Source organism: Vidua chalybeata, chromosome 23 (assembly GCF_026979565.1).
Source record: "Vidua chalybeata isolate OUT-0048 chromosome 23, bVidCha1 merged haplotype, whole genome shotgun sequence".
NCBI lineage: Eukaryota > Metazoa > Chordata > Aves > Passeriformes > Viduidae > Vidua > Vidua chalybeata.
Genome location: NC_071552.1, coordinates 2,703,045 through 2,715,705, shown reverse-complemented (window position 1 = coordinate 2,715,705; position 12,661 = coordinate 2,703,045). Strand labels below are relative to the sequence as shown.

The following is a 12,661-nucleotide window of genomic DNA, read 5'->3' as shown; positions in this document are numbered from 1 at the left end:
TGCTGGTGGTGCACTCGCAGGGGGAGCAGCAGGCACTGAGAGGGTTCAGGGCTAAAATTTAGGGAAATTTAGGCTGGATATCAGGAAAGAGTTTTTTACAGAAGGGGTGATAAAGTTCTCTCTCAAAACTGACTGTAAATAAAGAAAATTCACGCATCCTCCAAGTAAAGAACACAAAATGTTCTGAAACCTTAGGGCTGCACAACCAAGAAGAAAGTCAAGTCTCATCCCTCCTTGTGCTTTTGTCCCCTGTTCCAGATGCTCCCCCCTAGGTCAGGGACTGTCACCTCCAGGCTCAGAGGTGACAGCAGCCAAGAGCAGAGTCCCAAAAGTGCTGAGAGAAATCAGGTCCTTCCCTCCACAGGCAATTTTGGAAGCATCTGGAGCTGTCACTACAGAGAGAGGGGTCAGGAGCACATGAGAGGTGACAGGTGACATCTGCATTCAGCCAGGTGGCCAGGTAAAGCTGGCCCAGAGCACCTGGCTGCTCCTCTGTGGCTGCTCTGCTCCTGCAGCAGCAGGTAATCAGCGCTCATTAATAATTATTACACTCTCTCTTTGGGTCAAATTGCAGCACTCAAGGTTTCCAGCATTTTCATTCCCACCTAAATGCAGCAAGAGGCTGCTCCCTCTGCATCACCCCTTGCCAGGGCTCCAGGGGAGCTCTGAGTGCACCCATTTACCCCAAAAGGATGCAGCACTGAAAATGCTCCCCAGGGACACGAGGGACCCAGAGGTATCCAGGTGATCCCACCCCAATTCAGCAAGAGAAACTCAAAGAAAGATCAACACTTGTAAAGCGGTGAACGAGGTTCTTGTGAGAGTACAAAGCACTCCTGGGCAAATTCTTGCTCCTGTGGCTCCTTTCTAGAGGATGTTGGCACAGCTGGTCCTTCCCCTCCACCACATCCCTGCATCTCCACAGGCTGAGCTTTCCCTTCAGGAATGCTCACAGCAGATTAAAACCCAGTTTATTAAATAAGGCAGTGCTCTAACAAGGCTAATCCACTGATAATTTCACTCATTTAAACCCTATTTTATCTCAACCAAGTAGACTTATTTCCGTTTAACAACCTTAATTCTTTTAGCACTTTCCAGCTCCCAAATTTGCTTCAACAGCAGCATTGACATTCAGCCATCACTTTCACATAAAGTTCCATTCAGTCTCTCCAAGCCCCTCCAGTGGCTGGAGGTGCGAGAGGAATTCATTAGTGATGGAAAGGAAAAGGAGCCATCCCTCCCTGCAGCCTCCTGACATCCACAGCCCTCCTTTGGCAGGGCTGGAGCCAGGACAAGGCCAGGCTGAGCTGCTCCTGCTGCTCTCAGATGCCTCCCAGCTCCACCTCTCTGCTGTCACATCTGCGTTCTCCGAGCTCTCCTCCAGCCTGGATCTTCTCCTGCTGCTTCCCAGACTGCCCACACTCCTCTCCTCTCCAAATAACACCCCCAAGAAGGGCTCTGGGCTATGATGCCACCCTAATGTGACATGATGCTCTTGGATGGTTGTCCCAATAACAAAAGGCCCCCATTTCCCATTCTCCCATTTTCCCATTTTCCCATTTTCTCATTTTCCCTGCCTGTTCCCAGCCCTTTCTGCCATGAATTGTGCCCTGGGTGTTGCCCTTCTCTCCCACGTGCTCCACTGCTTTTCACAGCTGACATCCCACAGAAAAGCACAAATTTCATTCTTTCAGACCTTTCCATCCTTCCCTTTTCCCCCAGTGGGTTTTCTTTTCCATCCTTCCCTTTTCCCCCAGTGGGTTTTCTTTTCCATCCTTCCCTTTTCCCCCAGTGGTTTTCTTTTCCATTCTCCTCTTTTCCCCCAGTGTTTTGTTTTGTTTTTTTTTTTCAGCTTGGATCTCATCACAGTGAGGTCTCTGCGAGGGAGAAGAGGAGGAAGAGGAGCACAAAGCTGGGGCAAGGGAAGGGCAGGACCCACCACTCCCCCTGCTTTGTCAGCAGCTTGTTCTCCACTTCTGGGATTGGGACTTTTCCAAGAGCTGTGTGTCCCTAACACCTGGATATGGAGAGTGGGAGCTGCTGAATCCGAGCCAGGACAATTTGGGATTTCAGCCTCTCAGGGGCCGTGTTTATCTGACACCGAGCCAGCAGCAATTAGCTGCAGAGGGGCACTCGAGATAAGTGCCCTGCTAGGTCAAAGCTCCTCTTCTGGGAAGGTTGCCCAGCAGCCCTGCAGTGCCTAAAGCTCAGCTTAAACACCTCACTGAGCTCAGCTCTGGGCACGTGGCAGCCTGGAGAGCTCCTGAGCTTGCAACCAACCCATCCACAGAGCAAGGACGAGGGAACGTGCCAAGAGAAACAGAGCAGGAGGAATAAACCCCGAGCACAAAGAGCCCTTCCTTGCACTCCCAGGGTGGGGATCTCAGCTCTGCTCCGACAGGCTGGACCTGGAGTGGCTTTTTGTCTTCCTTCTCCCATCTGCCATCCTCTCCCTGTCCTTCCCAGAAAGGTTCCAACAGCTCCCAGATGACAAATTCGGCTTGATCTCAACTCAGCTTGAGGAAATTGGCCATCTACCTAAAATCTGCAAGGCTCTCCTCCCCCTCACTGCCCAGAAAGGACCTTCAGATCACACTGTGGTCACTACAGACCTGCATTTCCCTAAAAACAAGGAACATGCTCTTCAGCCAGGCATCCAGAGGTGCCCCATCCTCAGGAGTCACTCCCAGAACTGCTCCTGCCTCTGTGGAGGATTTGCCTCCCCTCTGTGCTTATCCAGGTTTTCTAACTCCACCCTGCTCCTGCCCACATGCCCAAAATTCTCCTGCTCACTTCAGCTGATTCCTTACAGGCAGGTTAATTGGTCTGTGGGGAGGAAGGGATTTGGAGCTCCAAGCATCACCGAGGCTGGCACCAAGTTCCAGGTGCTCTGGGTGCCAAGGCAGGGTGGTGGCTCTCACCCCAGCACGGCTCTGAGGAGGAGATTTAATCCAGCCCTGCAGAGGAGTGAAATCCATCCTTGCTGGCTGCCCACACGGATAGCCAGGGGCGAGGGGCTGGGCAGCAGGAATCTGTAATGCAGCCTCCTGCACAATCCCATCTCACGCCACTCTGGAGCTCTCTGCAGAAACTCCAGCTTTGCTGAATTTGGCTACGAGTTGGAATTCATTTTGGCAGCTGTTTAGGCAGGCAACCAAGGATCTTTCATTCATGTAATTGACTTTTTTATTCATATATATATATGAAAAAATAATGAAAGAAATTGCAGAGTAGATCTTGCTATCAGTAGCTTCCTCTGTGTGAAACAAAAAAATCTGTATTGAAAGTGGCTCAGCAGCTAAATACACAAAGTGCTGCCCAGGGGCAGGAACAGTATTTAGATATAAAACAAGTTACACGACTCTCAGATCCTGATCCTTGGCTCCGGGAGAGTGTTTATTATTCAGGAACAAATGTAAAAAACCAGACCTTTGATACAGAATTCTGCACATGCACCTATGCATGCCTGTCCTCTGTCACCCTGCCACGGCTCAGGACTGTGCCTGGAAGAGATAAATGTCACCTTTCCACTGACCAACCCCTGGCTCCTCTCCTTAAATTTCCCTTTTCCTACTGAATTAGCACCTGCTTCCAACCCAGTCACCTTCCAAAGCCACAAAGCCACACAGGCCAGGGCAGCAGCTGCTGCTGTGCCCAGGGGCACCACAGCTTCCCCCGTGTTGGTGGCTAAATGGCTTTCAATAAACAAGAGAGTGAAGAAATAGAACGTTGATTTGCTGCTTAAGTAACGTGGCTCTTTTCCATAACTACCAGCCGGTTTCCCCATCCAGCTGCTCTGCACAGAGAGATCTATATCTATATAATATGTATGTGGATATATAATGAATAAAAACAAAGCTTAAAGGCCTCCTGGGGTGGATAATATAACCTGCCTCTCGGACATTAATGAATAGGAACAGATCAGGAAAAATAACTCTGCCACAGAGGTGCAAAAGACGGAAAGAGATGATCTGTCTGGCTGACTCCCTCCCCGTCCCTCCTCGCTCCATGCCCTGTGGCACTGATTTAAAATATAAATCTGCTTATTATTTATTATTCATATTATTATAGTGCTGGATTCCTCCGCTGGAGACGAGGAGCTCATTATGTTTTATGTGGCAAAGCTGCAGCCTGGAGAGAGGCAGAGCCCTCCCAAGCCAGGCAAGGGGCACTGCTTTGCTGGGCATGGTCTGCCTGGTGCCTGGACAGCTTCTCCTGGCAGGGCAGCTCACTCTGCCCTGCACCAAATCCCTATTTTTTTTCCATGGAGTTCCCCTACTCTGCTCCAAATCCCTATTTTTCCCATGGAGTTCCCCTACTCTGCACCAAATCCCTCTTTTTCCCATGGAGTTTCCCTATTCTGCACCAAGCTCCTTTTTTTTCCATGGAGTTTCCCTACTCTGTACCAAATCTCTCTTTTTTTCACATGGAGTTTCCCTACTCTGCACCAAATCTCTCTTTTTCCATGGAATTTCCCTGTTCTGCACCAAATCCCTCTTTTTTCCATGGAGTTTCCCTATTCTGCACCAAATCTCTCTTTTTTCCATGGAATTTCCCCACTCTGTACCAAATCTCTCTTTTTTTCCCATGGAGTTTCCCTGTTCTGCATCAAATCCCTCTTTTTTCCATGGAATTTCCCTACTCTGCACCAAGCCCCTCTATTTTCCACCGAGTTTCCCTACAGGATGAGGCTCAGTTGATTTTTAAGCCAAACACATCCAACCTTGACCCCGTAAAATTGGGCGTACAAACCTCCACGGTGGAGGAAGCCACCGATCCCTCCCTCCTTTGGTACCCAGTCCTGTTGGGTACCAAATCTGCCAGAAAGGCCCCTCTCAGTGCTGAAAACCAAAACTGAGAGTCCAGCACATCCCTCTGGCTGCCCTGGCTGGCTCCAGACCCTGGAGGGGGCTTGGAGACCTTGGCACGAAGTCAAAAACACCTGTGGCTTCCATTTTAGCCTGTGGAAAAAGCTGCCAACTCTGTGTGAGGAATTACAAACCACAAGGGTTTGAGTGGTGTGGTAGTTGAGTTAACACAGGGTGAAAAAGTGGAATTTGGGGATTTTTAGAATGGGGTTCAGGGGGACAAGATGGAGGGGTTTGGGCGTGTCCTGACCTTCTTCTCCTTCTCCTTGCCCTCCATGTCTCGCTGGTGCTGGTGACACTTTTCTGTTGGTTTAAGGCACAGACACACTGCCCAACATCAATGACAGACATTGGCACGTTATTGTAACCACGGCACACGGAGTTTTTGGTATAAAATGTGAACACTGCCCTGAGGGCAGACAGAATGCCATGGCCGAGCTGCTGGACAGAGCTCAGCAGGGCAGAGAGAGAATGTTCTAGAGAAGGGAAAATAAACAACCTTGAGAACTCAATCCTACACATTTCAGACTCCTTCTTTGGCTGCATGGGCTGGGAAACGAGGACTTTTACACTCTCGGGGTCATCCCAGCACCGCAGACCCTGAGACAAAGCCAAGCAGGGCTGCAGGGTTTGTGCATCCCTCGGGGTTTGTGCATCCCTCGGGGTTTCCACACCGCTCAGGAACCCGCTCGCGGCTGATCGCGGTTCCCGCTCGGAAGCGCCCGCGCTCCTCCCGCAGTTTTTCTCACACTTCCGTGGTGCTAATGAGCCTCCTCCTGCCTCTGCAGACTGCCAGGGTGCTGAGCACAGCCCCGGGAAAAGCTGCATCCACAGGTTAAGTGGGAATAGCGTGCAAACCTCCTGGAGACCGCCCGGCGCCCACCAACAATCTCAGCCGAGCCTCAGCACCCTGCCCTGCTGTCCTGCAGCAAAAGCTTTCAAGAAAACACCTTTCACCAGATCATTCCAGAGAAAAGCAGGGTAGATAAATGACTGCACCAGTCACCAGCCCCTTTTTGAACAGTTTGCCTTTTCCTGAAAAAAAAACATCCCATTTTATCCTTGAGCAGTCTCTGCGGATGAGTGGCTGTAAGGAGATGGCTCAGGACAGGGAGGGTGAAGGAGATGGGGCAGTGGCAGCCACTCCTCCCAGTGCTGGAGCACAGGAACAGAATTCCTTGGGTCAGCTGCAAAGAATCCAAGGATAAAACGTGCCCAGAGAAGCTGTGGCTGCCCCTGGGTGCTGGAAGTGTCCAAGGCCAGGTTGGACAGGGCTTGGAGCAACCAGACCCAGTGGAAGAAGTCCCTGTCCATGTCAGGGGGTTGGAACTGGGTAATCTTTAGGATCCTTCCAACCCAAACCATTTGTGATTCACTGTAAGTCTAAATGAGGCTTTGCTGAAGGGCTTGGCATCTGTACAGGTGATTAAAAAAAAAAAAAACTATTTATGCACATAACTCAAAACCCATAAATAAGACATCGCTCTCCAAGAAGAATAATCAGAACAAAATTAAAAGACCAGAGAGCAGATGAATATTGTATTTTTCTCTACCTCTCACCAGTCCCCAGCAGCAAATGATAAATAACTACAAACCTACTTCGCTTTAATGAACTTAACTGGCTCTTTTTAATATTGGAGGAAATATTAATATTGTATCCCAATAACTACACCCTCCTCCCACCCCACTCCCCAAGCCAGGCTGGGATTAAACACTAATCCTCATGACAAGTGGAGAGGTTTTCCAGCAACAGCACCACCATGTGAGCCCTGCAGATTGTTCCTGTGCTCTGAGCTGATCACAGCAGCCTGGCTGGCTTCAAAGCCAGGGTAAGGCCATTTCTCTGCTGGGGAACAGCAAATCCACGGCCACTTTATCCCAGATCCATGAGGAGCATCCACAAAGGGCTTGGCTACGGCAGAGCCACACCAGGAATGGAGTTTGTGCTTCGTGCGTGTTAAATGTTTCCAGCAGGAGGGAGAAGAGGAGTTTCAAGCTGTGTGAGCCAGCTGCAAACAGGAGGTGGGGAGCTGGGGATGGCACAAAATCTGCCACAAAGCCACACTGCCAGCCTACAGCTGGGTTTCTCCCCCCTCCGCCACCTCCTCCCGACACCTGGGAGGAAGAATTTGGTACCTGCTGACATCAGCGTCCTCCTTCCCCAGCACCCAGGGACTGCCTGCACCTTCATCATCAGAGCACCCTTTAAAATGCTGATTCTGCCTTGTGGGATCTTCCCCGCAGTGCCTGCAGGAGAATTCTGTGTGTCCTGGGGGAGCTGCACTGAGCTATCCCCAGTTCCACTGCCGGTATTGTTCATTTTTACCTCACGAGTCTTTAATGCTCGTTCTTCCCTGCCTTCAGCCCTCCAGCTCAGACACGCCTGTGGACAAACTGCACCAGCAGGGCAGCTCTGGGGCCTTTCCTCACTGCAGAAGTGGTTTAGTGTATCATAAACACCTCAGGAGGGCGATTGCACGGGGATCCGGGGCCGTACAAACGACGCTCTGCTACCCACGGCCGTGACAGAGGGATGGGCTGGGAATAAAGGGGCACCTCACAAACACTGGGATGCAGAAAAAGCTCCACTCTGCCTCTTCCCACCTCCTCCAGCACACACAGCTGAGTGCCACGGGTCTCACACAGCTCTGGGGGGTCCCCCAGAACATTTTCTTGATGTGAAAAGCTGAGAGAATTGGGATTGTTCAGCCTGGAGAAGAGAGGCTTTGGGGTGACCTCATTGTGCCTTCCAGTGCCTGAAGGAGCTGCAGGAAATGCGGAGAGGGGCTTTTTACAAGGGCTTGCAGTGACAGGATGAGGGGGAATGGCTTAAAACTCAACAAGAGTAGGTTTAAATGGGATATTGGGAAGAAATCCTTCCCTGGGAGGGCGGTGAGGCCCTGGCACAGGGTGCCCAGAGAAGCTGTGGCTGCCCCTGGATCCCTGGAAGTGTCCAAGGCCGAGCTGGACAGGGTTTGGAGCAGCCTGGAACAGTGGGAGGTGTCCCTGCCCATGGCAGGGGGGTGGAACTGCATCTTTAAACCAACCTAAACCATTCCATGATCCTGTGACTCTAGTTCCACCATCAGAGCAGGCACAGGAGATTCACAGCCCTTCAGGCACTCCAGAATTCTGGAATCATGCCTAGAAACAAGGACAAACTACCCAGAGTGACACTTCCAGTGACACCCCAGCATCAGGCAGGGGTTCATGAGGACTTGGACCACAAATTGCTTCTCTGGGGGATGGAACCACAAAGCTCTGGGCCAGCAATGACAGCTGAGCCAGAGGTGGATGCACCATCCCTGGGTATGGGGCAGGAAAACATCAAGTTTCACCCCAAAAAACGCCCTTAAATGCTGGAGCTGTTGTGTAAAGTTTGCAGAGCTGGGAGACAGAGGCAGGGAAGGGATTTCCACGGGCAGAGGAAATCCTGAAAGGGTACAGGAGGCCTTGCGAGGAGTTTGCCAGCAGATCCTCTGTCAGATCCTGATCCTGCTCCTGGTGAGGGCAATTCCATGGATAAACTACAGTTTTGGCCAGGGTATGAATTTTAAATGAGCTTCTTTAGCACACCCAATGAATCAAGCCAGAGAATGCCAATTTAGGGCCCCCACACTCTGCTCAGCGAGGCCGAGTAAATAACCCAGTAAATAACTCAGGCAAATTTCCTGACACCTCCTTCAGCATGAGTGAACAGGCGAAAAACAAACCCAGAACTGCTCCCACACACGTTGTGTGCTGCAGGAAAGCAGGGCCAGGAGAGATGCTACCCTGGAGGGCAGGGGGGAGCTGATGATTTTTGTTTTTTGGGGTGTCTGGATGCAACACAACCTGTGCAAGAGCTCCCAGGATATTTTGGGAGGCCTTGCACTGGTTCTTCCAAGGGCTCCAAGCTGCCTGGAGGCAATTCCTTCCCTCCCAGAGTTCTTAAAGCTGTTGAGAACGCTCCCATCCCTGCCTGCTCCTTCCCTCCCTGATCAGACCCAGCTTTTGAGGTCCACAGAGATAATAAATCCACCCAGACAGAGCAGGGAACTGACCGACAAAAGACATTCTCAGTAAACCATCACCATTTTGGACAGAGCTTTTTTTTACAACCTGGATTTCCTCACCAAGGTCTCCAGAAAAAAAAAAAAAAAAAAAAAAAAAAAAAGGAACAAGGAGAGTTTCTCCAGGGCTGCATCAGAAGGGAACAAACAATGTAAGGCTGAAAAAACAAGTCTGCCCTGATGGTTTTCCCCCTCTGTGTATCAAGGAGAGAAATAGAGCGTTCAGGAGCCTCCAGACTGCTCCTCTGCAGCCAAAGGCACGGGGAAGGTGACCCTGTGGCCCACATTCTGCTCAGCTCCTTGCACAGATGACGCCTCTCCAGCTCACTGCAATGCAACACTCGCTGTGGGTCCTGTCCAGGCCAGCAGAAATTCACTCCCAGATGAAGCAATCTGCTGCCTCTCCACTCCACCACTGCCAGGGCCAAGATCCACCCCAAACCCCAAAAAAGCAGCAGCAGGGAAGCTCAGGGCTCGGTTCCCAAGCCAAGTGTCCCTGACTCAGCACCACCGTGTTCCCTTCTGCCTGGAAGCCAAGAGCTGCAGGGAATAATCTCTTTTTCCTGGTGAAGAACCCACCCTGACAGTGCCCAGCTCACCTGCCATTACTGATCACATCCCCTTGCATTTCAGCAGCCCCTTATCAGATGGTTTTCAGGATTGTTTTAACATTTTCTCGCATTTTCTTTGAATATTTAAATGTTCTTGCTGGCCTGTTTTTCCTTCCTTATGCAGAGCATTGATTTATGTTGCTAGATACCATATCTCCCTGCCTTGCCAAAAGCATGCATTTGGGAATGATTTCAGGGCTGCTGGTAATATTTTTCCCCCTCTTTTTATTCTGCACTTTATTTTTATTAACTTTTTTGTTGGAGGCGCCATAAAAATGAAACTGTGGCGTGAAGGAACAACACTCATCAAACCCCCCCAAACCAAAGCAAGCTGGAAGGCAGCTGCCATTGCCACCTGGAAGCTGCAGCACAGATTTGAGTTTCCAGTCCTTAAAAGCTGAAAATCACAGTCCCAGGTCTCAAACACCTTCACCTTTCACTCTGGGGAGGTGGGAAACAAACTGACCCCAGGTTTGCAGCTCTGTGCTGTCAGAGGAGCTCCTCTTTTATTCCGCCCTCCCAAAAACCCCACAGTGCTCCCCAAAAAGGTGGGGCACAAAGCAAAAGGAAGGATTTTCATTCAGTCCCTCAGGACCTTCACTTTTCACTCTGGGGAGGTGGGAAACAAACTGACCCCAGGTTTGCAGCTCTGTGCTGTCAGAGGAGCTCCTCTTTTATTCTGCCCTCCCAAAAACCCCACAGTGCTCCCCAAAAAGACGGGACACAAAGCAAAAGGAAGGATTTTCACCTTTCAGCATCCTGCTAACTCACGTTCCATCCCCATCCCTGCCCGCTGGCTCGAGTGGAGGACGTGCCCATCACGGTGAAATGCAGGCAGCAGGGCTGGGAGCGTGCAGGGAGTGCTCCACATGAATCAGGGATTCCAGGGACATAAAACACCCAGCCACCCTTCCCAGGCTCCTGCCAGCTCACACCCTCCCTCCCCATATTTCCTGAGCTGCCTCATGCTCCACCAGCAGAGGGGAGAGGCAATTTTTACTTCAAGTGTGTCACCTGTGAAAGTTGCAAATGGGGACAGGAATGGATTGGCTGCTTATCTGCAACAAATAGTTAATAAAAGCAGCTGGTGGCTGCAGGGGGAGCAGCCAGGGGAAGCAATTTCCTTTCTAAACAGCACAGCAAAGTGTCAGTTCTGGGAGGTGAGCTCCATTACGAGGTTTCTGGATGCATTTCTGTTCCCTAACCCGCACGGGCAGCCAAGGGAAATGATGGTGCCTCCCCCTGAGCTTCTTTGCACAGCCCAAAGGAGGCTGCACTCATGGGGCCTCCCTGCAAATGGGGTGTTTTGGGGTTTTCACAGCTCCTGTGGCACCCTTGAACTGGGGCAGGTTGGGCTCTGGCACCCCCTGCTCATCAATGGAGGGCAAATGTATTATTTTGAGAGAAATATTTCATTTTATGTGGAGTTTAGGAGGGGGTAGGACAGGGCAGGGGGTGATTTTAGCTCCCCAGTGGCTCTTTGAGGGGGGACTTTGAATTCACACAGGAAGGGCAACGTCAACACCATGAGAACCAACACAAATATCGAAATTCACCATAAACTGCGTTTCATTTACAAGAGGAAGAGACAACATTCCCAAAATGCAGGGAGGAGCTTCAGCAAGCGTGTCAGCTCACCATAAACTGCATTTCATTTACAAACAGGAGACAGAGCATTCCCAAAGTGCAGGGAGGAGCTCAGCAACTGTGTCAGCTCACCATAAACTAATTTCATTTACAAGAGGAAGAGACAACATGCCAAAACGCATGGAGGAATTTCAGCAACTCTGTCAACTCACCATAAACTATTTTAATTTACAAAAGGAAAGTGAGAACATCTCCAAAATGCAGGGAGAAGCTTCAGTAAGTGTGTCAGCTCACCATAAACTGCATTTCATTTACAAAAAGAAGTAGAGAACATTCCCAAAATGTAGGGAGGAGCTCAGCAGTGTGTCAACTCACCATAAACTAATTTCATTGACAAGAAGAAGGAGAGAACGTTCCCAAAATGCAGGGAGGAGCTCAGCAAGCGTGTCAACTTACCATAAACTGCATTTCATGTACAAACTAAAGACAGAACTTTCCCAAAATGGATGGAGGAACTTGAGCAAGCGTGTCAGCTCACCATAAACTGCATTTCATGTACAAACTGAAGAACATTCCCAAAATTCAGGGAGGATCTCAGCGTCTCCACTCACCATAGACTCAATTTCATTTACAAAAGGAAGGAGACAACATTCCCAAAATGCAGGAACTTCAGCAAGCGTGTCAGCTCACCATAAACTGCATTTCATGTACAAACTAGAGGCAGAACATTCCCAAAGTGCAGGAGGAACCTTTCACTCAATGTCAGCCCCACCTGCACAGGTTCACCCCACCAGGCAGGGAGGATTCCCCCCTCCAAAAATCCCTCCAGAGCGTCACTGGGAAAACATTTTAATCATATTGAGTCATTTCTCCATTATTTTTTTAAGCTGTAAAATCTCAGGGGTTCTCCGTGTCTTTTTCTCTCTGATCTGCTCATCAGAGGAAGGACAATTGTGAGGGCTGGTGGGAAGACAGTGAATATGTGTTAAAAAATACCACAGTCTTCTTCCAATGGTCGAGTTCTGCTAATACACCACGTTTTAGAGGTACAAGCCAGTGCTGTTTCTGTGAACTTGGTGATACTGCCATAACTTCCAGCATCTGACTGGAAGTCTACCAAAGCCTTTGCAGATTTTTTTTAATATTAATTAATATTTCACAGTAAATTGTACATCTGGTTTTGCTCTTGTGTGAGCATAGGTGTAGATATAAGTATAAAAATATTTATGTGTTACCAACCTTACTACTACAGCCAAATATCTTTCCTGGGCTTTATTAATTTCTAAATAGGTCTTTTAAGATTTGACTTCTGCAAAACCGTAGCAGGAGTTCCTAATAAGCAAATAGGAAGAACAAACCCAGACCCAAGCCAGGTGAGCACTCACCAATCCTCAGGGAATGGGGGCTGGCCCAGATCCTCATCAGCCACAGCAGAAGGAGCACCAGAGGCGCCAAGACACGGAGCATCTTCCATAAATCCTCATGGAGCCCTGTGGTGGTCTGGGCATGACATAACTCTGCAGGGAGACACAAAACCCGGCCG

At 49.8% G+C, this 12,661-nt stretch overlaps 1 protein-coding gene across 1 annotated transcript in view; it reads right to left on the bottom strand.

Moving 5' to 3' along the window:
• Nucleotides 1–12,622, bottom strand: part of GRIK4 (glutamate ionotropic receptor kainate type subunit 4) — a 126,969-nt gene extending 114,347 nt beyond the window's left edge. Inside the window, exon 1 of the mRNA XM_053963370.1 lies at nt 12,504–12,622. Within this exon, the coding sequence (XP_053819345.1) occupies nt 12,504–12,585 (82 nt within the window). The 5' untranslated portion in view covers nt 12,586–12,622. The remainder of the gene's footprint in view (nt 1–12,503) is intronic.
• Between the last annotated feature and the right edge of the window lie 39 nt (nt 12,623–12,661).